At 39.2% G+C, this 23,909-nt stretch overlaps 1 protein-coding gene across 2 annotated transcripts in view; it reads left to right on the top strand.

Moving 5' to 3' along the window:
* POLA1 (DNA polymerase alpha 1, catalytic subunit) overlaps positions 1 to 23,909 on the top strand; it is a 303,690-nt gene that overhangs the window by 114,355 nt on the left and 165,426 nt on the right. For both annotated transcript variants that reach the window (XM_044234364.1, XM_044234365.1), the window contains 6 exons: positions 2,789 to 2,821; positions 3,606 to 3,698; positions 5,537 to 5,742; positions 7,821 to 7,953; positions 14,898 to 15,029; positions 20,269 to 20,443. In XM_044234364.1, coding sequence (XP_044090299.1) covers positions 2,789 to 2,821; positions 3,606 to 3,698; positions 5,537 to 5,742; positions 7,821 to 7,953; positions 14,898 to 15,029; positions 20,269 to 20,443 — 772 coding nt within the window. The remainder of the gene's footprint in view (positions 1 to 2,788; positions 2,822 to 3,605; positions 3,699 to 5,536; positions 5,743 to 7,820; positions 7,954 to 14,897; positions 15,030 to 20,268; positions 20,444 to 23,909) is intronic.

Here is a 23,909-nt window from a genome sequence, read left to right as displayed (position 1 = left end):
ATTATTCTTTCAGCGTTTTACAAATAATCATTACTAGGTCCTGTGCACTAGGCCCTGTGCTTCATACAAAGAATTTGGTAGCCCACAGGGTATCTAACAGCTGAGCCCTCTCCAGTGAGCAGTTTGAATCAGGGGTGGCTTTTGGGCGATGCTGCTAATGAAGCACTTGGATAAACCTTCGTCTGGACAGAGCACTGTGGTACCCACCATGTATAAGTGCTTTAGAAGAAGCACGAGGGGTCAGGGCCAGCCTGGTTGTGTGTTGTCTCCTATAGAATGGACTGAAGAGTTGATGTGCTGTGGTGAGGACCTTGAACCTGAAATGGAGCATAGTCATTAGCAATTGTTGAGGTCCCCGGGAAAGACGGTGATAAAGCTATCCTCAGAAATTGGTGTAACCTCTGTGGAGAGCTATTTGGCTATATCTGTAAAAAATTTGAACCCATATAACCTTTGGCCCAATACGTCTTCTAATAGGCGATTTCTTGTTACTGGCATTTTATTCATGTATAAAGATTATTTGTTGAAGTGTGGTTATAAAGGTAAAGATCAGAAACAACCTACGTGTTTATTACTAGAACATTGGTTAGATATATCATGATCGATTCACAGGACGGAATACTGTATAGCCATTAAAAAAGAATAAGGCAGCCCTGTATGTGTAGATGGGAAGTCATCTCTAAAATAAAGTATCAGGTGGATGGGGCGCCTGGGTGGCTCAGTGGGTTAAAGCCTCTGCCTTCGGCTCAGGTCATGATCCCAGGGTCCTGGGATCGAGGCCCGCATCGGGCTGTCTGCTCAGCAGGGAGCCTGCTTCCTCCTTCTCTCTCTCTGCCTGCCTCTCAGCCTACTTGTAATCTCTGCCTGTCAAATAAGTAAATAAAATCTTTAAAAAAATAAAATAAAATAAAGTATCAGGTGGAAAAAAAGTAGTTGCAGTATAGTCTTCATGTTTTACTTTGTTTTCTACCATTTTTGTGCAAAAGATCCAACACCAGTTTTCTTCTGTCAAAGAGAAAATGGTTTTGGTAGCAGCCCTCAGCTCATGCGTGGAAATGGTTGTGAGTTGGTGGTGGGAGAGAATAGAGAGGGTGGGGGATCTGAAAGATGAAGGCTGCCAGTACACGCTTGGAGGTACACGCAAGGGTGACGTAGTTGGTTTCATCCATGGTGTGAAAGAAGAGTAGAGGAAATTGGTTCCTGCATATACCGAGTTGTAGTGAGAGGTTGACAAGCTCTGTCTGAGGTATTTTACTTTGGTAATGGTTACCTTGTGGAGTTGTCTGTTGTGATGAGGAAAGTAAAGCCTGGTGGGGTGGAAGTGGGGAGGGTGACGAGAACTTGTGATGAGCACTCTGTCCTCACTGTGATTAACTTGGTTGATCTCATTATTGCCCTCTTCCCGAAGGGATTGTCAGAGAGTCTCCCACAATGCATTTCCCTGCAATTTAGATGTTTACAAGTGAAGATGAAGTGGAGGAGAGTGAATGCTTTTTAGGAGTTAACTGAATTTCGGGAAAGTAATTGGGATTACTGTGAAACCCATCAGTCACCTAGCAAATGATTTTTTGAGCACATGTCACATGTGAAGCCTAGAGTTAGACACAAACAAGTGCTCTGACCTCTAGGAGCTTGTGGTCTAGTTGGGGAGGGTACAAGCTCTCAACTGAAAACTGTTTTCCGAATGGGATTGTCATGATTGTCTTAGGCCAGTGGTCCTTAGCTCTGCCTGCAACATGAATATCTGGAGAGCTTTTTCAAAAAATTGCTGGGGCTGGTATTGGTATTTTTTTTTAAGATTCCTCAGGTGTTCCAGTCTCTACAGCTACTATTAAAACCATTGATAAGGGGCACCTGGGTGGCTGTCCTTTAAGGGTCTGCTCTTCCCTCTCTGCTCATGCTCTCTCTCTCTCTTTCTCAAATAAATAAAAAAGTAAATCTTAAAAAAAATTGGTTAGCCTAATCCATATTCACCACCACCCACCACCCTCAGGGCAAGGGAAGGGCTTTCTTCTCTAAGAACATAGGACAGTGAATGCCTGATGAAAATAGGAGACTGTAATAAAGGAGAGGAAGCAGTGGAAGTGGAAGTAAGGGATGGATGTAAAAGATAATCTAAGTTCAGGGTTTATGGGGCTCTGTAATACACGTCCCCAACCTGCAGCTACACGGGCCTAGGGGCAATCTTGTTTACACATACTATCTAGACGTTTATCTCCATTCACCAAATATTTATTGCACCCCACCTTTGTAGTGGGCACTCTGCTAGATCCAGAGAATGTGTGAAGGTCTACTCCCTGTCTTCAGGAAATTTACAGTCTTGAGAAGAAATTGAAATCTGGTGCATATATATTTATTTTTTTCACTTTTTAAGATTTTGAGTACCATGGGTAAGAATTGCCAGATTTGAAATGCTCTGTTAAGCTTTTCTTTTTCAGTCCTGCACTTTTATTTAAATATCAGTAATGAGAATAGTTTGCCTTTTTACCATATCATAAAGGCATGTTTTTATTATGCATGTTTATTAAAAATAGATCTTTACATTAATCTTAAATAGATATTTACAGTAGAGCTGCTTACATATCTCTGGCTAAGAATCAACACAGAGTCCAACTTACTTTTAGATTATGTTGATATTACTGTTATTTTTAGGGTTGTGGTTAGAAAACCATGAAGAGCTTTAAAATGTATGACCAGTCATTGGGTTATATATCTCTGTGTGTACCTACTTATGTTTATGGTTTTGTAACTATGTAAAGCATTAATTGTGACTTTTTCTTTCATTTAGATTTTGATGCATACAAAGGAGATGGTACAGAAGGTAATGCTGAACATTTTCATTATACAGTGACTTATAAATATCATAGATTGTGATGTTTTTGTATTCAAGGAAAACTGTAACCCAAACAGACTGGAAATGGCTTCTTAGAATGCCTGGTTTACGTTTATAATCCCTCCTAATGGATTATAGCTTTTTTCTTTTACTAACACTGATATGATCTAGCCGCTGCTTGAAGCCTATATGTGAGTGTTTCAAGCAAATTAGTAACAGTGCTAATTAGAGTTTACTTCCAGGCCTTAATACTGTATGTGCTCTAGTGTTGTTTGTTATGATTGATTTTTTTTTGGCATTCTTCATCTTCTACTGCATACTGTTTGAAACTGTGAAGAATTTCATATGGATTTGTGCCCCTGAATTTTCAAAACCCATTATGTTTCTGCTTTATAAATTGCCATGACCCCTAAGCTTATGGTACAGTGTGGATAAAAATAGACCCCTACCTTCCTAGTTTCTTCTCCTCCTTTATATTATTCAGTTCCAGTTTGTTTCCGTTGAAACCAGACATTTCCCCTGCTCCTCTGCTCTCTGTTTGTTTTAAGAAAATTAGCTAGATTTTCTTAATGTGACAGAGGCTTTCCTTTCTAGTTTATTAGAGCTTAATCTTTGATTGTACTCCTCTGACAATATGGATAAGAATAAACATAAACTTTTGAAAAATCAACAGAACCTGTAATTTCTGTAGTATAGAAAATCTCGAGTTTCATTGTATATGATGATCACTGTGTTTTTGTTGTTAAGTTTTATAATTTTTGCTTTTTCTTAGATGAATCTTGAAGTTATTTATGGAGATACCGATTCAATTATGATAAACACCAACAGCACTGATCTGGAAGAAGTATATAAATTGGGAAACAAGGTGAAATAATTTGATGAAATTATCTTTTAGCTACTTTTCTGAATTCTCTTTTAACATGGAAACTTCATAAATTCACGTATGTACATGCATGTTTCTGAAAATAAGCTTAGTGCTTCTCATTTCCTCATCCTCTTATTTTTCTTAACCTCTACTCCAGTTATTTGTTTTTAAGGGTAAAATTCAAAGGAGAATATTTTTTCCTTAAGTGACAAATACATTTTTACTTTGTAAACAGTGTGAGATGTTTTCATTTTGTTTCTAAGTCTGGTGACTGTGATGTCCTACTTCTGTGATGTTGGGCTTAGGCCTCGCTACAGTGATATCTCTGACTCTGGGTGTTGTTCTGTGTCTCACAAGGGGGTTCACACTGCTTCACATCCTGTGATCTTCTGTGTGTCTCCTTTCTGATAAAAGAAGAAAGTGAAAAAAAAATTTTAATTTAAATTTAAAATATAGGGATACCTGGATGGCTTAGTCAGGTAAGCATTTGCCTTCAGCTCAAGTCATGATCTCAGGGTCCTGGGATGGAGCACAGAGTCAGGCTCCCTGCTCAGCAGGAAGTCTGTTTCCCCCTCTCCCTCTGCCCCTCTCCCCCTGCTCATGCTATTCTCCCTCTCCCTCCACCGCCAAATAAATAAAATCTTTTAAAAAATAAAATTAAAATATGATCATATTTATACTTATCACATTATCATGCATGGGGAGAAATACCTTTCTAGTAGTAGTCACATGGGTTTTGTATGCTGATATGGATAAACACCTATTTATGTACTTGTACACCCATTAATAATTTTTTATAAGAGTACTTAAAATACATTTGAAAAGGCAAGTGGACATTTAGAAGTCATCATTTGTCCCCTCCTAATTGCAGTTTACAGTTAGCAAGTGTTTCTTTAGTACTTTCTATGTTAAGATCTTGTCCCAATAAACTAGAACTAAGATAACACCTTACAAAGTAACAACTTCCTGCCTTTCTCCACTGGTATGTGTGAAATATGACTTGTAGGCTTCACCTGAGAACAGGCCTGTCCTGTTGTCCTCATATTGGACTTCAAAAGCTGTGTATTTTCCCTAGCGGTGATTGGCTGTGCCTTGAGACTATCAATAAAGAGCAGGTGATTAGTCATTTTTTTTAAACATATAGTTATTTCCTTATATGTAAGGTGCTTTGGGATGTATAGGAAGATCTTAGACATTATTTTAAGATTTTATTTATTTATTTTAGAGAGAGAGAACGCATGCATACAGTGGAAGGGGAGAAGGAGAGAGAGAGAGAGAGAGAGAGAGTCTCAAGCACGCTGTGCACTGAGTGCAGAGCGTAATACGGGGCTCCATCCCAGGGCCCTGAGATCATGACCTGAGCTAAAACCAAGAGTCAGATGCTCAACCAGCTGGGCCACCCAGGTGCTCCTTAGACATTATTTTGATAGTGAAAGTTTTACTTATTTCTAGCCACATATCTACTTGTTGGACTATCTGGTCTCCAATTCAGTTGTTCGAAGGTAAATACATATGCATTTAGTTTATACATTCTAAAAGACTATTTCATAATTTTTGTAAATTTCCTGGGGCGGGCCCTGCCAATTCTGTCCTTTGGTTGAATGGGATGATATATTTATATTACTGTGTTTTTTTCAGTCTGTTTTTATCCCTGTGCTCTTTCAGTGGTTTTGTATCATACGCAACATAATACTGTGTTCTGTATCACCTGAGTAAATGCCTTCTAATCTTGATGAATTCAAGTTGTGTTTAGATTAACTTCTGGGAATTTGTAGCATGTTCATCTTATCCATGGTAGATGTTTGAGAAGCTAGTATTAATGCTTGAAATTTTCACAGGTAAAAAGTGAAGTGAACAAGTTGTACAAACTGCTTGAAATAGACATTGATGGTGTTTTCAAGTCTCTCCTACTGCTGAAGAAAAAGAAGTACGGCGCTCTAGTTGTTGAGCCAACGTCAGATGGGAATTACTCCACCAAACAGGAGCTGAAAGGGTTAGACATAGTTAGAAGAGATTGGTGTGATCTTGCTAAAGAGACTGGAAAGTGAGTTCAACTTTCATTTTTGCTTTTTTTTTGTTTGTCTGTAAAAATTTCGAGTACTAATGACATGGGGAGGATCTGTGATTCAGCCAAGCTGAAGGACACGACTTCTTTGTTATTGTTGTTGTTGTTGTAATGTTACATATTAATGCTTCTCACTTATTTGGAGTGGAATTTCCCAGGTAGATTAAAACTTAAAGCTAAATTTGCTCAGTAAGAGGTACTTGCTATAAGATACATCTTGGGACTTGTAACTCACAGTGAGGGTAAACCTTCACATTTTAGCTCCCTACAGAGTTGGTTTCATTGATGTTAGATTGTGTCTATTTTGTTTTGCTTTCATATTCTTATTAAAAAGTGCCTTGTGGGGGCGCTTGGGTGGCTCAGTCATTAGGCATCTGCCTTGGGCTCAGGTCATGATCCCAGGGTCCTGGATTGAGCCCCACATTGGGCTCCCTGCTGGGCGGGATGCCTGCTTCTCCATCTCCCACCTCTCCTGCTTGTATTCCCTCTCTTGCTGTGTTTCTCTCTGTCAAACAAATAGATAAAATCTTAAAAAAAGAAAAGAAAAGAAAAGAAAGTGTCTGTGTTGTGTTCCTGAATCATTGTAGAGCCTCTTTAGGAACATAATTGTTAAGATGTGCCCATGTTGTGGCTTAAATATTCTGGGATTTATAGTAGACCATGGACTGAGACTTTGTTCTCATCCGAATCATTTGTGTGTAAAGATTCTTAGGAATCTCTTGCAAAAAGAAAAAATAATAAAATTCTTACTAATCTTAGGTTAGTTTAAGAGCTAGTTCTCAAATACCATAAGTACCTCAGAAATAATAAATGTCATGGCTGATCCCCTAGCTTTGCAAGTGAGGCTGGAAATTGTGATGCTAAGGCCTGTTTTTTTTTTTTAAAGGGTCACATTAATTTATAAAGCATCCATTTAGAAAAGCCTGAATCGTTAGCTATTTAGTGTACCATCTTTTTAGATATTCTTGTTTGATGAGCCTACCCAATTCTGAAAACAAGAATTTTTTTTCTTTAAAGCAAAATTTAAATTAATTTTAATATTGCCAAATATTCATACTTTTTACTTATTTTCCAGTCTTTTTGCTTTCAAGTTGGGAGATTGAGCAATTGTTGCTTCTGCAAAACTGCTCTTGATTAGGCAAAGTTGATCATCCAACTATAGGTCACTGTTAGCCTTTTATGAAATGAAGTTTGAAATGCTTCATTGCCCCCAAATGTACCCAAAGATGAAACTACTTTGTATAGACTGTCGATTAGAGTGTTCTCTTCAGCTTTGTGTTTTCTAAGAAAAGATGCATCATAATAGAAGTAAATTTCTCTGAGTTAGAAATGTATTAGTAATTAAAGCTATACAAATGTTTTTGTCAGGGTTCTTTTTCTGACAAATTATAATGCAGCTGTCAAACCCTCGCTCTGCATTTTCTCAGAAATGGATAAAATATTGGCTTTTTTACTCCTTTTCTTTTTCCCCTTGTTTTTTTGAGGGGGTCTGGTAGAATAATAAGTTTTTCAGGGATAGCGTAAGGTTGGAGAACACTGAGGAATATAATGAAGCTGAAGAAAGAGAAGTTTGAAATCTTCGGGTTTTAAGAAATCTGCATAAAGAACTATATTTCTGCTTACCTAGCTAATGGTCATCTCAGCTTGGTGATATCAGAGATAATATCTTGGTGCTTTATGGGGAAAGTGAAATTTTTACTTTTAAAATTTTTAACCTATGAGTAAAGTATAACTGCTTGTGAATTTTGTAATTGCATATGTACAGTTGTGGATGAAACACATACCTTTCTCTATCCACATTTTGTATGAAGCCTTAGCTGCTGCATTAGAAAATGGTCTGTATGTTTAAGGGCAAACCTGACATTCCAAGGTTGGTAAACCTTTGGTAGAGTTAATGTTAAAAAACAAATAGTAACGGCCTTTTGGACATTCACTCTCATGTTAGCTTTCAGTACAGCTCTTGTCCACATGTTAATCTAATGGCATTTATCTTCCTTTTCTCTCCTTTATTAATAAAGTATAATATTAAAAAAATGAATCCCTCTCTTTCTTTGCAGCTTTGTCATTGGCCAGATTCTTTCTGATCAAAGCCGAGACACTATAGTGGAAAACATTCAGAAGAGGTTAATAGAAATTGGAGAAAATGTGCTAAATGGCAGTGTCCCAGTGAGCCAGTTTGAAATTAACAAGGTAAATGTAGCATTTATTGCCGAGCCCAGCTGCTGCCGTGTGTTTTTCGCCTCCTTCAGCTAGTTGAAGAACCACCTCATCCTTGCAATTGGAATACATTCTAGCTGGTAATGAAAGCTGCTTAACCACTAACTCGCGGATGGACCATTAGCACACCACTCTTCCTCTTCCAGCCGCTGGTGCCGCCATGTCATCCACAGGGGCCTTCTCTCTCTGTTTCTTAGTTGATGGAGGCCTTGTTTCCAGAGATTCTGTGTAGTGATGTAGTTGATGTTTAGGGGACTAGAGAGTATTACCTTCTCCATAGTCCTCTTCATTTATAGTTGTTTGGGAGGATAGGCCTGTAAGCTTAGAGAAAGATGGAGACAGAGTGCCTGAGAGAGAGAGAGAGAGAGAGAGAGAGAGAGAGTGTGTGTGTGTGTGTGTGGCGGGGGGGACATTCACAGAAGGTGATCCTTAAAGGTACTGCAATCAGAATGCTTTTTTGGGGACATAGTTCTTTAGAATTAAGATGGCGATAGCATTTTCTTTATAGCCAGAGGACTTGTGCTTTTATTTTCTTTTTCAACTGTGTAATTTAGGCTTGATGGGCAGTCTTAGTTGTTGAAAATGAGGAATAATTTTCCTTACCTAATTTGAAAAATAAAACCTTGGTTTCCAAAGTGCTGTGTAATATAAGATGTTAGATTGCAGATTTCCTTTCTTCCCCCCATTTAAAAAGAGTACCCTTACATATTCAGAAGCTAATTTTGTGAATACCATTTTACCCATTTTGTGATAAATAGATTACATTGTCAAAGCTGATACAAAAACGGAATTTTAATGAAAAAGAATCTAATGATGACATTAAATAGAAGACTTAGGGTTAAAACTCATGCATGATACCCCTGTGCTAAAGTGATGCTTGTCATTTTTGCATGGTTCCTTACTCTTGAAAACACATTTTTACATTGAAGCAATCACAATATATATTATTTTGAAATCTGTTTTTATTTGACATAAATAGATTGCTCCACATTTCTATATTATCTTAAAAAAGGTTATATTTATCTTATATTTCACTGATATATCTTTATTTAAAATTTCTGTTTGATTATTTGCATTATTTTGTATACTGGAAATCACTGTATTGAACATCTTTCTTTCTTTATCTTTTTCCTTTTTGATGAATTATATTAGTTTAGGTTCCTTGAAGTGAATTATTTGAGTTAAAGATAAGTGTATCTCTATGGTTCTTGCTAAATTGCTTTATAAAAGGGTGATACCCATTGATAAGAACAAAATGTGTGTGCCAGTTTCCCTACAGATTTGCTCTTATTGATGAGAGTTCACTGGTGATATTTAAATGAAATAGTGCTATCATTATGATATGAAACAGTGTCTCACTGTTGCATTTAATTTGCATTTCTTTGGTTTTCAGAGAAGATGAATATTTTCTATGCGTATCCTTAGGATTAGTGTTTATTCTTAGGTGAGTCATTTGTTTCCTACACCTCTACTATGAGGTCTTTAATGTCACAAAAGAAGACCTTCATTTCTACATGGAAGTATAAAAAAATAGAAGTAAATATAGTAAGAGGACATGTACGTTGGCACTAGCTCTTCACTTGAAGCGGTGCAGTGTTTACCCATTGGCATGGCATCACTTGGGACATCTAAATAGTGATTTCCTTTCCAATTTTGTTTGGTCTGTCCCAGAAATGTGCATGAGGGGCGCCTGGGTGGCTCAGTGGGTTAAGCCGCTGCCTTTGGCTCAGGTCATGATCTCAGGGTCCTGGGATCAAGTCCCGCATCGGGCTCTCTGCTCAGCAGGGAGCCTGCTTCCCTCTCTCTCTAAGCCTGTCTCTCCATCTACTTGTGATTTCTCTCTGTCAAATAAATAAATAAAATCTTTTTTAAAAAAAGAAATGTGCATGAGTTAGAGTTATGACTTCAGTCTTCTTTTGATCAATTTTTGCATCGATTTTGTAGACTATATCCCTGACATGATCTCTCTTCTTAGAAATGTGGGCCCTCCTTAACAGGGGGTTTCAGGCAGGAGTTGGGAAGGCTGAATCCAAACATGACCGCATTATTGGCAGAAGAACACTGAGCATGTGTCCTCTAGGTCAGTGCACCCACACTGTCATCTTCTTACAGGAAGGATGCCACCATACCCTGAGGCACTGGCAATCTCCCAAGTGCTAATGAACGGTCTGCAGACAGTCTTGTTATTTTGAAGTTTTTACCACTGAAATTGTCAAACTTACTACAAAAGTAGAGAATAGTATTATGAATCCCCATGTATCCATCATTCAGCATCACTAATTACCAATTTATGGTGACATTATTATTTATAATAATAGTAATACTTAATGTGATTAGGACTGTGCCCTTCATTTTCTGTGGCAGAGCTAAAATTGTGACTTACTATCTTTATATTCTCCATTTCACTTCACGTAGTAGCTGGCAAATCACAGTTGTTCAGTAAATATTAAAAGAATTCACTTGTTTTTCTACTCTTCCCATTCATCAAACATGGAGTACTTCTTATGTGCACCGTGCTACATTCTGGGATATAAAATTGAATAAACAAATCTTGTTCCATGTTTTACAAGATGGAAATAGTCTTTCAAAGATATTTACTGTCCCATATTTTTATATTTCTTTTTTAATAAAGAAAATGGATTTCTGCAGTGTTGACAGAAGTGCAGTGAATTCTGATGAAAGGACTATCTATATCATAGTTATTCCTAAGTCTGTTTATAGCAAGCTATTTATGTCAAAGGTGATGTGTCTTGATTAACATTTGTCTGAATACTTACAGTGTTTAAAACTTGTGAGCAATTCAGTTTTTACATTTCATCGCTTTCAATGGAGAGTGGAATGGAAGAGTCTATGTATGTGACTAGTTGTGGTTGGTCTTATGAGAGAATATCTGTGTATCTGTAGTTAGGGATATTTTTTGTGATCTCGGAGGGACTGAAAATAGGAGGCTAGCCTAGGGTGGGGGAGTAAAGTGGTGAGATTTGCCTTTGTGGAGATTTTAGTCCTTGTTGTTAAAAACAACTGGAAAACATCATGTGTGATTTTCTGAATTACCGCAATCTTAGCTTAGATATTTTTCATAAAGTAACACAAAGTACTTCACAGCTGATTTGTATAGCCCTGGTTAACTTGAGCCTGAACCACCAGGAAGCATTTTTTAAAAATCAAGCCTTCTAAAACTAGCTTGTACGATCCCCAAATAGCCCCAGTCTAATAACTGGAAAAGTATATTACATGAAATTCAGAATTTTTAAAAGATTTTATTTATTTATTTGAGAGAGAGAGAATGAAAGAGAGAGCATAGAGGGGGAGGGTCAGAGGGAGAAACATACTCCCTGCCAAGCAGGGAGCCCGATGTGGGCACTCCAGGATCATGACCTGAGCCAAAGTTGGTGGCTTAACCAACTGAGCCACCCAGGCCCCCTGAAATTCAGAATTTCTTAATATTGCCCTGGAGTATAGTAAGTTGAGGAAGATATTTTTTTAAGTAGAGTTCTGTTGATTAAGGTTTTTATGCAATATTATCCATTCAAGTCAATCTAGACTCTGCCTTAAGCAGTTTAGAGGCGAGTCAGATAGTTAGAGCATTTCCTAGACGCTCTCCTGCACTTGAGTGTACGATTTGGAAACTGGACATGACATGGGTGTGTGCAGCTGTGTCTGAGGACCTGCTTTATTCTGCTCTAGCAGTTCTCACATTTCCTGGTCTCAGGACACTTGCATACTCTTAAAATAATTGAGGACTGTAAGAGCTTTTGTTTATATGGCCTGTGTTAATATTTACTGTTAGAAATTAAAACTCAGGAGCTTTTAAAGCAGTAAAAATAGCAGTAAACCCAGTTTGTGATTACAAAAATAACATTTTTCCTTGAAAAGTAACTACATATTTCAAAACAAAGAAAAATTAGTCAGAGTAGTGGCATCATTTTATAATTTTGCAAATCTGTATAATGTCTAGTTTGGTAGAAGACATCTGTATTCTTATATCCTCTTGAGTGGCCAGTCTGTCGTGATGTGTGGTTTTGGTTGAAGTATAGGAAGAAAATCCATTTTCACACAAATACATAGTTAGAAAAGGAAATATTTCAGGACTTTTTTTCAGATAGTTGTATATATATTTCTTTGATTCTACACAAGTATTATCTAAGTGGCATTTTCATAAATATTATTTTAATGTGAAAATCTGAAACCTAATCCATGAACTTTCCATACTCTCACATGAAAGTCTTTTGGTCTGTGTTATACTTGGAATAGATATTTTACTGATGCATGACATAATGCTTTGGTCATTTGTGAAATGATAGTTTCCTGGGTTTTACAGATCTTACAGATATTGATGCATTTCATTGTACATTATCAAAAATCACATTTTAAAGTATTCCTACCTATATCATCAGAAAAGTCTTTAAGTATTTAGAAGCCATCAAGCTCACACACATACAAACAAGTTTTCTATAATTCTAATTTGTGCTTGAAAGGTTGAATTTTATCATAGGCAGGATGTCCTGCATTTGTTATTCTTGAAGTTGCAGGCTCACTCTGTTCTTTTTTTTTTCTCCCAATTTATTTTCAGAAAAACAGTATTCATTATTTTTTCACCACACCCAGTGCTCCATGCAAGCCGTGCCCTCTATAATACCCACCACCTGGTACCCCAACCTCCCACCCCCCCGCCACTTCAAACCCCTCAGACTGTTTTTCAGAGTCCATAGTCTCTCATGGTTCACCTCCCCTTCCAATTTACCCAAATTCCCTACTCCTCTCTAACGCCCCTTGTCCTCCATGCTATTGGTTATGCTCCACAAATGAGTGAAACCGTATGATAATTGACTCTCTCTGCTTGACTGATTTCACTCAGCATAATCTCTTCCAGTCCCGTCCATGTTGCTACAAAAGTTGGATATTCGTCCTTTCTGATGGAGGCATAATACTCCATAGTGTATATGGACCACATCTTCCTTATCCATTCATCTGTTGAAGGGCATCTTGGTTCTTTCCATAGTTTGGCGACTGTGGCCATTGCTGCTATAAACATTGGGGTACAGATGGCCCTTCTTTTCACGACATCTTTTTTGAGAAATTGTTTGCCATTGAGGCACCTGGGTGGCTTAGTGGGTTTAGCGTCTGCCTTCAGCTGGGGTCATGATCTCAGGTTCCTGGGATGGAGCCCCATGTCAGGCTCCCTGCTCAGTGGGGAGTCTGGTTCTCCCTCTCCCTCTGCCCCTCCCCCCTGCTCATGCTCTCTCTCTCTCTCTCAAAAATGAGTAAATAAAATCTTTTAAAAAGAAAAAAAGTTATCTGCCAAAAACTCATGTTTGAATAGCAGTAGCTGGCCTATCATGCTTGCAAGGAAGAATTATGTTCTGTGAACAAGGCAGCTGTTTCAGCTTGTAACTCAGAACAGTTGCACGAGTGCTTTTTCTCTAGCAAACTTTATTCTTCAGTATACAGTAGACATGTCTTGTGTGTACTTCTTATTTCGTCCCACAAAATACTAGCCTTTTCTGTTCAGGGTCAGGAGCTTAAAAAACTAATGTTTGCTCTTCCATGAAGGGCATTCTTGAGTGAAATTGGCATGTGCGCTTGCTTTGTGTGTGTGTGTGTGTGTCTGTCTGTCTGTCTGTCTCTGTCTCTCTCTCTGAGTGTGTGGTGGTGAAGAATACAAGTGATAGGTAGCATAGTTTGGTGTGGCTGCCCTGATTCGTGTTTATGAGACGTGAGAATTTTTACCTACCATTGCTTCTGCATCACCCATGCAAACAGTATTGTCAGGATGATAAATTTGACCTCTTGACTCCCTGAAAGGCTATCTGGAGCCCTAAGGGTTCTGCAGACCACACTGAGGTGATCTAGTCATGTGGGGCACCCTGCCCCCTGCCCTTCCTCTTGTCTTTTGAAACCAACCACGAGGCTAATATCTCTCTCCTACCCTTCGTGCATACTGAGTTCCAGTCTGATGGACTGTATTTTGTGTTACCTCTTGCTTAACTTTTGCTTTTATCACTACCCAGAATGTTCTTGCTCCTGTCACCTTTTCTTAAAATCCTCTTTTTCTTCACATGCCAGCTCAAGTTTTTTACTTCTGTGATTTCTGCTCTCAGATGGAAGTGATCTTTGCCTCTCTAAACTCTCTCCCTAACACTGTTCACATGTCCCTTATGGCACATGTGGCTTATTTTAGAGATTTTATTTGCAGAATGAGGAATCATCTACTAATAGTAGATGACTTAGGACCAGTGACTGTACTCATCTCACAATACTTTACAGTGCTTGAACTTAGTGAATTATTGCAGAGTGAGCGAAATAATTCTGCCAACATTTCGTTGTTAATGTTTACCAGGAATCGTTCTGAGCACTGAGTACTGCAAGCCAGGCTGATATGTCCCTTCACTCCTAGGGCTTACTTTCTCTTTGAAACTCGTTCTTTCTGCCTTTATAGAACTTAAATTAACAGTGTGAATAAATCCACCGATTTCTTGTACCTTTGAGATTTAATTAGGCTAGAGGGGCCTTTGAGAAAGAGATCATTAAGTCAGAGTAGCCTATCTACATCAATCCTTACTAACCACTTAATTCAGTGAGGCAATTGCAGGCATTAAGAGAAACTGAAGACTTGATAGAAAACTGAATTTTTATCGTCTAAATTTTTTTATATGCAAGTATTACGTACCATGGCCCATAAACTTCTATTTCTTTCTTGCCAGAGTTGCATCTAGTTATATTAGTAAATGAAGGAGGGAGGAGCCTTGAGGATGAATGTCTAAAGACTGTGGCACTGTTTTCTATATATAGCTTTTGTTCTTTTTATGTTTATGTGTCAGATAGGATTCTAGGAAAGATGTGTTTAGTGTATATCTGTGTGAGAAGGGTTTTATTTTAATGTTTGGGGCTTTTGGTTTCCTCATTTTCTCTTTTAGGCATTGACAAAGGATCCCCAGGATTATCCTGATAAAAAAAGCCTACCTCATGTACATGTTGCCCTTTGGATGAATTCTCAAGGAGGCAGAAAGGTGAAAGCTGGAGATACCGTGTCGTATGTCATCTGTCAGGTAAACTGTAGCAATTAATAAGTCTCCTGGACCCCATAACCCAAAGTAAAACTCAGATCACCACAGTGTCTTATTTAATGGTCTTCCAAATAATTGATGTTGTAAAGAGATTGGTTAGTCTGGTTGGTTTTATAACATTTGAAGCATTAGAGATATGGTGTATTTTACTAAAATGTTCATAAAACCTTTAAGACCAGTGTCCTGGTTTACTGAAATTGTTTTGGTGAGACAGATGCATAACAGTAGGTACTGTTTCAACCCTTAATTAACTTACGTGAAAAATGTATGTAAATTTGGTCATATGTCCAGCAGTAGTCCATTATCATTCCTTCTGCCACAGATTCCATTATGAATACTTAGAATAAGAGAGTAAATACATTTTCCCTAGCTTGTGTTCTAAGAGTTACTTAAGAAAAATGTGAAGTACTTGTTAATATGGAGAAAGGTATGAGACCCCCAAAAACATGCCTCAGGAAGAAAACGCAAATGATCTCACCGGTTTGTTGTATTTTGAGTGGAAGGGGGCCTAGAACCCACCTCCTTGCCTTATGCCTCTTCTGTGTGGCATATCTGAGGAACCTCTACCATTTCTGGAACACAGGTTTAAACCACTAACCAGTTTTTTTGGAGAGTAGCATGCCTCTGACAGGGATGAAGAGAGAGGGTAGGACAAAAGAGCAGTTTTTTTTCTTTGAACGCACTTAACTCCAGTTGGAACAAAGGAGAAGTCTCATCTCTTCCTTTTGGGGAAAAAAAAAGTCACAGCCTCTATCCAAATTCTTTAAAATTTCCGTGGTGTGGTATACTTACCAAAAGGCATAATTCATCTGTGTTATAAGACGTACTTTTTAATTAATTAATTATTGCATTTTGTTATTACTGTAAAAAAAATGAGATAAGCCTTAAATTTCATTGCATTATGATTGATCTTTGTCAAACTACAATCAATGTGTTTTTAAATCATAGTCTTTTCAGAATTTAGAAATTATCTGCTAATATCTGCTCGGTACTGTGGATGATGTACATAACAAATGATTTAAGTACATGGACAGGAATCAGCACTTGACTCTGTCTCCCTCCTAGGGTTACCCTTGATTAAGAACTGTTACAGAAAGCCAATTCCTGCAGGAAAATATTTCCATAAATGTCTGACTCGCTCAAGCCCTTAATGTGCTTTGCATATTGCCTCTGACAAGTCTCATCTCAAAAAAACAATTTTCATATTATGCAAATAAAGATTTTGGTAAATAGGCTAGCTTTTTTTCACTTATGACTTCACATACATGGAAAAGCTCTTAGATTATTAATGACAGGAGCAGATGGCAATATAGCTTTGAAAAATTAAATAGGTTCCATGAAATAACATCTAATAATGAAATCCAGTCACAATTATGTTTTGGCTAAATCTGGAATGGAGATGTATGGTAGTGTGATCGATAGATTTTAAAAGTCAAGGTTATGTTCCTTGGTGTCTAGATATTAGGTATTATGATCTCTTTTTCCCAGGTCTTATTGAGCTAGTAAAGCTCAATAATTGCTGATGCTGATACAGTACAATAAATCCAATTTTATGTGTTTTCAACATTTTCCCCATCCACTGGTGCTAGGCCTTAACTTTCTTGCTTCTTAAAACTATAGTTCGTGTTTCTTTTTGTTTATGCTACTCATTGTGTACCAAGAAAAGCTGTGGGACTTTTTTTTTTAAAGGTTTTATTTATTTATTTATCTGACAGAGAAAGTGAGATCCCAAGTAGGCAGAGAAGCAGGCAGAGTTGGGGGGCATGGGGAGGGGGGAAGCAGGCTCCCCACTGAGCAGAGGCTTCATCCCCAGACCCTGAGACCATGACCTGAATTGAAGGCAGAGGCTTAACCCACTGAGCCACCCAGGTGCTCTGAAAAGCTGTAGGACTTTAATTTGCCTCTGTCCCCTAACAGTGGGCCAGGCCCACTTTCAGCACATTTGTGAGCCAAAGCTCCCTACCTCTTTTGCTTTCAAGCACTCAAATTATTCTGTTTCTTAACACAGCCATATTTTTAGAATTTTTTTTAAATGTATGATGATACACTTTGAAAAGAACAATACTGCTCTAAGCAAAGGTGCCCTCCACAAATAGCCTGTTTCCTAGAGAGGTTCTGTTTTGTTTGAAATTTATATTTAGACTGTAGTACTCTAGTGATAATTTATTCTGACTCTACATTCAGATGAGTTCAGAGAGTAATGTTTTTGGTGTCAGATTTACATTGTAGTCCTTCAATTTGTAAAACCTATGTGATTTGCTGAGACTTAGATCAACTTCCACTTGTTGGTTAAGTTTTAAGCCTCAATTATTAGTAACTTTCATTAGACATAATAGCATAAGGTGTGCCTTTAACATAATTGTTTTAAGGGGGCCACTTGTCACCCATTAACTTTTTTCCATTAGTTTCCTACTAAAGATGACGACATAGTTTTGCAGTCAAATGCTCTACCACTGAGCTCTACCCCCAACGACATAGTTTTGAATGAATTGACTGCACCTGGTTGTCTCTGTGAAGTATGTACTTTGTGAAGTTCACAAATTAACTACATAGGCTCTTCAAGGAAGACCAACATCGCTTCTTTTTTTAAATTTTTTTTTAATTTTTTTTAAAGATTTTATTTATTTATTGGACAGAGAGAGATCACAAGTAGGCAGAGAGGCAGGCAGATAGAGAGAGGAGGAAGCAGGCTCCCCGCCGAGCAGAGAGCCCGATGCGGGACTCGATCCCAGGACCCTGAGATCATGACCCGAGCCGAAGGCAGCGGCTTAACCCACTGAGCCACCCAGGCGCCCCGACCAACATCGCTTCTTAATCTGATTTTAAAGGTGTATACCATGCGTTATTGCATATATCATCGGATCTTACTAGGTTTGAGAATTAGGTCTGTGAGAGATATATGTTCTGTCATGGCCTGGATGTTTTTCCAACATAGCACAGCAAAACCTGTCTTACCAATTCTTTTTGGCTTTAGTCATGTTTGGGCTCGGATTTTTTAAATACAATAAGAAATATGGTTGGGTCAGTGTTAAAACTGGTCCTTCATGTGGTTATTTAAAATAAAAACTTTCTTAGCTGAGGATATGCTTAGAAATTTTCAACTGCTTTTTTAAAAAACTTGACTTACTGTGAGAACATCGTCTATTGATATATTGGAAAGCAACTCACATGCTTTTAAAAAAAGTTGGCTATAGAAATTTGATTTTCTTCAAAGATATTATTTATTTATTTGAGAGAGAGTGAGCGAGGAAGCACAAGTTGGAGAGAGGGGCAAAGGGAGGGAAAAGCAGACTCCGTGCTTAGCGGAGAACCTGACGGGGAACTTGATCCCAGGACCCTGAGATCATGACCTGAGTCAAAAGGCAGACACTTAACTGAGTGAGCCACCCAGGTGCCCTTGTGTAAATTTGATATTTATTCACCATTACAAAATGGTAAACTTAACATTGCTATATAATCTTTATTTTGGGGGGTTCAGAGAGAGAATCTCAAGCAGGCTGTATACCTAGCGCAGAGCACAATGCGGGGTTTGATCTCCTGACCCCAAGATCATGACCTAAGTTGAAATCAGGATTCAAATGCTCAACTGACTGAGCTACCCAGGCACCCCTCAGTATTGCTAGGACAGACCAACTTATTTTTTTAAAAGAGTTTTTATTTTTATTTATTTGAAACAGAGAGATCACAAGTATGCAGAAAGGCAGGCATAGAGAAAAAGAGGAGAAAGCAGGCTCCCCGCTGAGCAGAGAGCCCTATGCGGGCCTCGATCCCAGGACCCTGAGATCATGACTTGAGCCGAAGGTAGAGGCTTAACCCACTGAGCCACCCAGGCGCCCAGGACAGACCAGTTTAAAAAAAAAAAAACAGTCCTGTAAATTGATCAGGTTTCAGGTGTTAGTTAGTGAAGTCAGTCTGAATATAGTTGAAGTGTGTAAAGACACTGCCCAGGGATTTTTCACCCTCTTTTTGTCATTGACTGTCATCTTACGCCCATCTAATAATTCAGACTTCGCAAAGGGCAACAATTAAAGGTGATGAATTCTGCCTAATTTCTTTTACTGTGTTGTGAACTCCTGAAATAATTATTTGATAAGTCTTTTAACCCACGGTTTGCTTTCTAAGTATTTCATTATATCCTAGACCATGTAGGACCTAGTTGATAAACATCCCAGTTTGTTTCCATCAAGACCCTTGCCAGAGAAGGAGGTCCCTGCCTCTAGTCTGAAGATAGCAGTGTGCGAGTAGCCTCTGCTTTGGGCTGGGGGCTAAGCTGAGAAGGGGCCAACTGTGGCAAGAATGAAAGAATAGGGTTCATGCTATCTGTTTTGCAGAGCAGCTTAGCGCTGCGAATAGTCAAAATTGACGAGTCTGAATATTAAGTTCTGTTGTTGTAGATAAAGAAGGGTGGAGTGAGTTGTCAGATGTTGGCCCAGTAGTGTGATAATTTTTTTTTGAATCACAGATGATGGTGACCTCACCCACAGGGCTGTATATGGACCAGTTACATAGAATTACACAACTTTATTAAGAGGAAACCTTTGAAAAGACCCTCTTCAACCCATCTTCCTTTCCTTTCCTTGAGGAGAACCGTGTAAACAGTGCAAAATGGCTTATCCTTCATTCCACTGGCCAAATATTTTGCTTCTAGAGCATTACCACTCCACCAAGATAGCTCATTAATTTTATTTCTATCTATTATATCTTGTATATAAGTTACTACTCTGTGGGTTTCATACCCTTTGTTTCCCCTTGCTCGTTTGCTTTTCAATACATAAAAAATATGACCCCTGGGGCCCTTTAAGATGAGATTATGACTAGAATTCTTGCTTGAAGGGATTGTATTAAAAGGACCACCCATATTTTTTCTCATCATTCCTAAAAGACCTTTCTGACTAGACTAGTAGTTAGCAAGTCTTCCAGTGTGCTTCTGTGAGATGGCAGGTGGAATTATTTAATCTAGTCATGCCATCTTGTTGGTTTCGTGTTTCAACAAAAAATAGAACGCAACACATGCTGGATTTACATTCTTGGACAATGGGTGACGTGTTTTCCTTGACCTTCTACTCTTAGATACATATGAAATGTTCACCAATAGGTCAAAAGGACTTTTCAGTGTTTGGAATGAATATAAAATTTGAATCATCGTCCCTCTTTTGGGGCAAGCATGTTTATAGTGTGACTGAATTTCCTACAGCTTTACCTGTACTATGTCCTTTTGTAGGATGGGTCAAACCTCACTGCAGGTCAGAGAGCCTATGCACCTGAGCAGCTACAGAAACAGGACAATTTAACTATTGACACCCAGTACTACCTGGCTCAGCAGATCCACCCAGTCGTGGCTCGGATCTGTGAGCCAATAGATGGAATTGATGCTGTCCTCATTGCAACATGGTTAGGTAAGTGCCGCCAGCTCACATAGGCTTTTAGCTGGCTTTGCCAGCACCCACAGTCTTCCCTCACCTGTTGTGAGCCTTTTATGGGTATGTTGTGTGTTGAGCACTTTGTTTATAGTTGGGCATTTATTTTTTTTTAAAGATTTTATTTATTTATTTGACAGAGATCACAAGTAGATAGAGAGGCAGGCAGAGAGAGAGAGAGGGAAGCAGGCTCCCTGCTGAGCAGAGAGCCCGATGCGGGACTTGATCCCAGGACCCCGAGATCATGACCCGAGCCGAAGGCAGCGGCTTAACCCACTGAGCCACCCAGGTGCCCTGGGCATTTATTTTTCTGGCTGGTTGGTTAATGTCTACTTCTCTTCATAGACTATGGACCCCGTATGCTTCCTACCTCTATAGCCGGGTGCCTGCCCCACAGTAGGCACTCCGTTAGTAAATGGCAAGGGAAGAAAGGGAAGGCAAGAGAAGGAACAAAGACATTTTAGCCACAGTTACAGGGTCTGAGCTTACATTGTTGTAGCTTTAATTGGTGAACTTCCATTAATAAGGAGATTGATGGTATTGTGATGGTTTATCTTGTCTCCGTCTCTAAATGTATTTTTGTATAAAGTGAGAATACGCAGCTTTTTTAACATTAAAAAGTTTAATTTTTAGTATTCGTTTCCCTGTGAGTATCCTACTCTTGCTTTATTTTAAATTCTTTGAAAACTAGACATGCTGTTACCTTCCAGGAATTAGCTGATTCCTAATTTTTCATCATCCCAAGAGGTGCTGGTCAACTCTAAAACCTCAGCATTTTTTAACTTTTTGCTATGGCACCAGATAGTTATCTCATGCTTAGAAATATATTTCATTACTTGCTCTGATTTCATTTCTGGATGACCAGCATGTCAAGAGTTACATTGATTTAAGATGTCTGCTCTATCCCATTGTATGCAAAGATGAATATTTTTAGAATACTGCCCAATAAAAGTCGTTAGATGGCACCTCACTTCCTATAAGTCCAAATGCCACTGACATCTCACAGTCTTTAACTCTGGCAGTTGCAAACTCTGACTCTGGAACTCAAACCTGTATTTCTAGCCTTATTTCTTAATCGGTATACTTAGGGATCCCCTAAATAAGCCATTGCTCATTCTGTCCCTGCTTCATGGAAAATTCTCCCCCTCTTCTCATTAAAATGTCTGGCTTAGATGGGCTTTGACTCCATAGGGACTTGGGTTTATATGCTGGTTCTGTTATTCACAAGCTCTGTGGCTTTTGCAAACCTCTAAACCTTGATCTAAGCCTTGGTTTCTGGAATTGTAAACTGCAGTTGCTCTGCGGGAGCAGGAGAATGATGCACGTGCAGTGCTCGGCGCAGGCCTGGAGCAAGAAGATTACTCAGTGTGTGTTGTTAGCAGCCACTTCCCACTCTCTTGCCAGGCTTCTGCATACGTGTGTCCACACTCCTCCAGTCCATACGATTTGTACATAGTTTCACTGAAAAGAATGAAATCTTGCCATTTGCAACGACACGGCTGGAGCTAGAGAGTATTGTGCTAAGCGAAGTAGGTCAGAGAAAGACAAATACCGTATGATTCTACTCATGTGGAATTTAAGAAACAAAACAGATGAACATATGGGAAGAGGAGGGAAAAAAGAGGGAAGCAAACCGTAATAGATTTGTAGTGATAGAGAACTGAGGGTCGATGGATGGAGGTAGGTGGAGAATGGGCTAGACGGGTGATGGGTATTAAGGAGGACGCTTGTGTTGAGCACTGGGTATTGTATGTAAGCGATGAATCACTGAATTCTACTCCTGAAACCAGTATGACACTATATGTTAACTAACTAGAATTTGAAAAAAACTGAAAAGGAAACATTTATACATAGTTAGTGCTCACTGTGCATGTGTGGACTGGGATTGGACACATGAATAAGTCACATGTTTGCCATCCTGTCCCTGCTGAGTATTTTTCTGAGTTCCTGCCTGTCAGCCCTGACTCCCCTGCCCCCACCATTGTCTGCTCTGGAAGTGGAAACTCATTTTTGATATTTACCTAAGCAAAACTTAATGAGGAAGATAAAATCTGCTACCCAAATCGTCCTAAAATGTGTTCTCCAAGTTGAGTTGTATTTGATGACGCTTATACATCCTCAGCTGGGAGGAGGGGAGTGTAAATGCTCAATACTTCTTAGCTTCCTCCTTTTTTCTTGCCCCTGCCTTGGGTGCTTACTCTGTGGGATACTGTAATAAGTACTTTGCATACGTTATCGAATTTAATCTTTGCACCAGCCTTCTATTCATTCCATTTTACAGGGAAGGAAGCCAAGGCTTAGAAAGATTGCTAACTTGGTCTTGTTGCATAGCTCGTAAGTGGCTGGCTGTGGTCAGATGGAGACCCAGCTGTCCATGACTCCACATCTTGTGCTCCTCACCACTGTGCTGAACACGCTACTTCCTGTTCTTCGCTCGGAGAGCCTCCAACAGAGGTCCCCAAGCGTGGATGTGAAGTAGTGGGAGCTTCATTTTCTTTACATTCTTTACATTTCTTTACATTCCCTCTTCTCCCCACTGCACCCCCTGGACCAGTAGCCACCGCCTCCCCAGCCCCCAGCATAAGCACCAAAACCCCCTGAGTGGAGCCATTTCTCTAAAGAGTACATCTCCCCAGTTTTTCTGTTTGCATCACCAAGAACCTGGCCTAGAGACTGAGTGCTACCCTTCACTTCCTTGGTTTTAAATTTCTCAGTGGCCCAGTGCTGAGTAGGAGTAGACGGAACAAGCGCCATCTCACGAGGGACATGTCAAAGTAAGAGCACAGCCTTGTGTCTGAGCCAGAGAGCAGTCGAGTGAAGGGTGGTGGAGGCTGCCCAGGGGTAGCCTGATGCCTGCTCAACACTGGTCACAGAGGGGACCACACTGATCCTGTTGGTTGTAGAGTCAGATTTAAGATAACTACAAATTAAGGAAGATGTGGTCCATATACACTATGGAGTATTATGCCTCCATCAGAAAGGACGAATATCCAACTTTTGTAGCAACATGGATGGAACTGGAAGAGATTATGCTGAGTGAAATCAGTCAAGCAGAGAGAGTCAATTATCATACGGTTTCACTCATTTGTGGAGCATAACCAGTAGCATGGAGGACAAGGGGCGTTAGAGAGGAGTAGGGAATTTGGGTAAATTGGAAGGGGAGGTGAACCATGAGAGACTATGGACTCTGAAAAACAGTCTGAGGGGTTTGAAGTGGCGGGGGGGTGGGAGGTTGGGGGTACCAGGTGGTGGGTATTATAGAGGGCACAGCTTGCATGGAGCACTGGGTGTGGTGAAAAAATAATGAATACTGTTTTTCTGAAAATAAATAAATTGGGAAAAAAAAAGATAACTACAAATTAAATAGGGGGCAGATTTTGACTTGCTTAAGGACAAACTTTATCCTAATTGCAGCTGCCTTCTAGGACCAGTTTTCAAAAACGAT

The sequence above is a fragment of the Neovison vison genome, chromosome X (assembly GCF_020171115.1).
Source record: "Neovison vison isolate M4711 chromosome X, ASM_NN_V1, whole genome shotgun sequence".
Taxonomy (NCBI): Eukaryota; Metazoa; Chordata; class Mammalia; order Carnivora; family Mustelidae; genus Neogale; species Neogale vison.
This window is presented reverse-complemented; position numbering and strand designations above follow the sequence as displayed.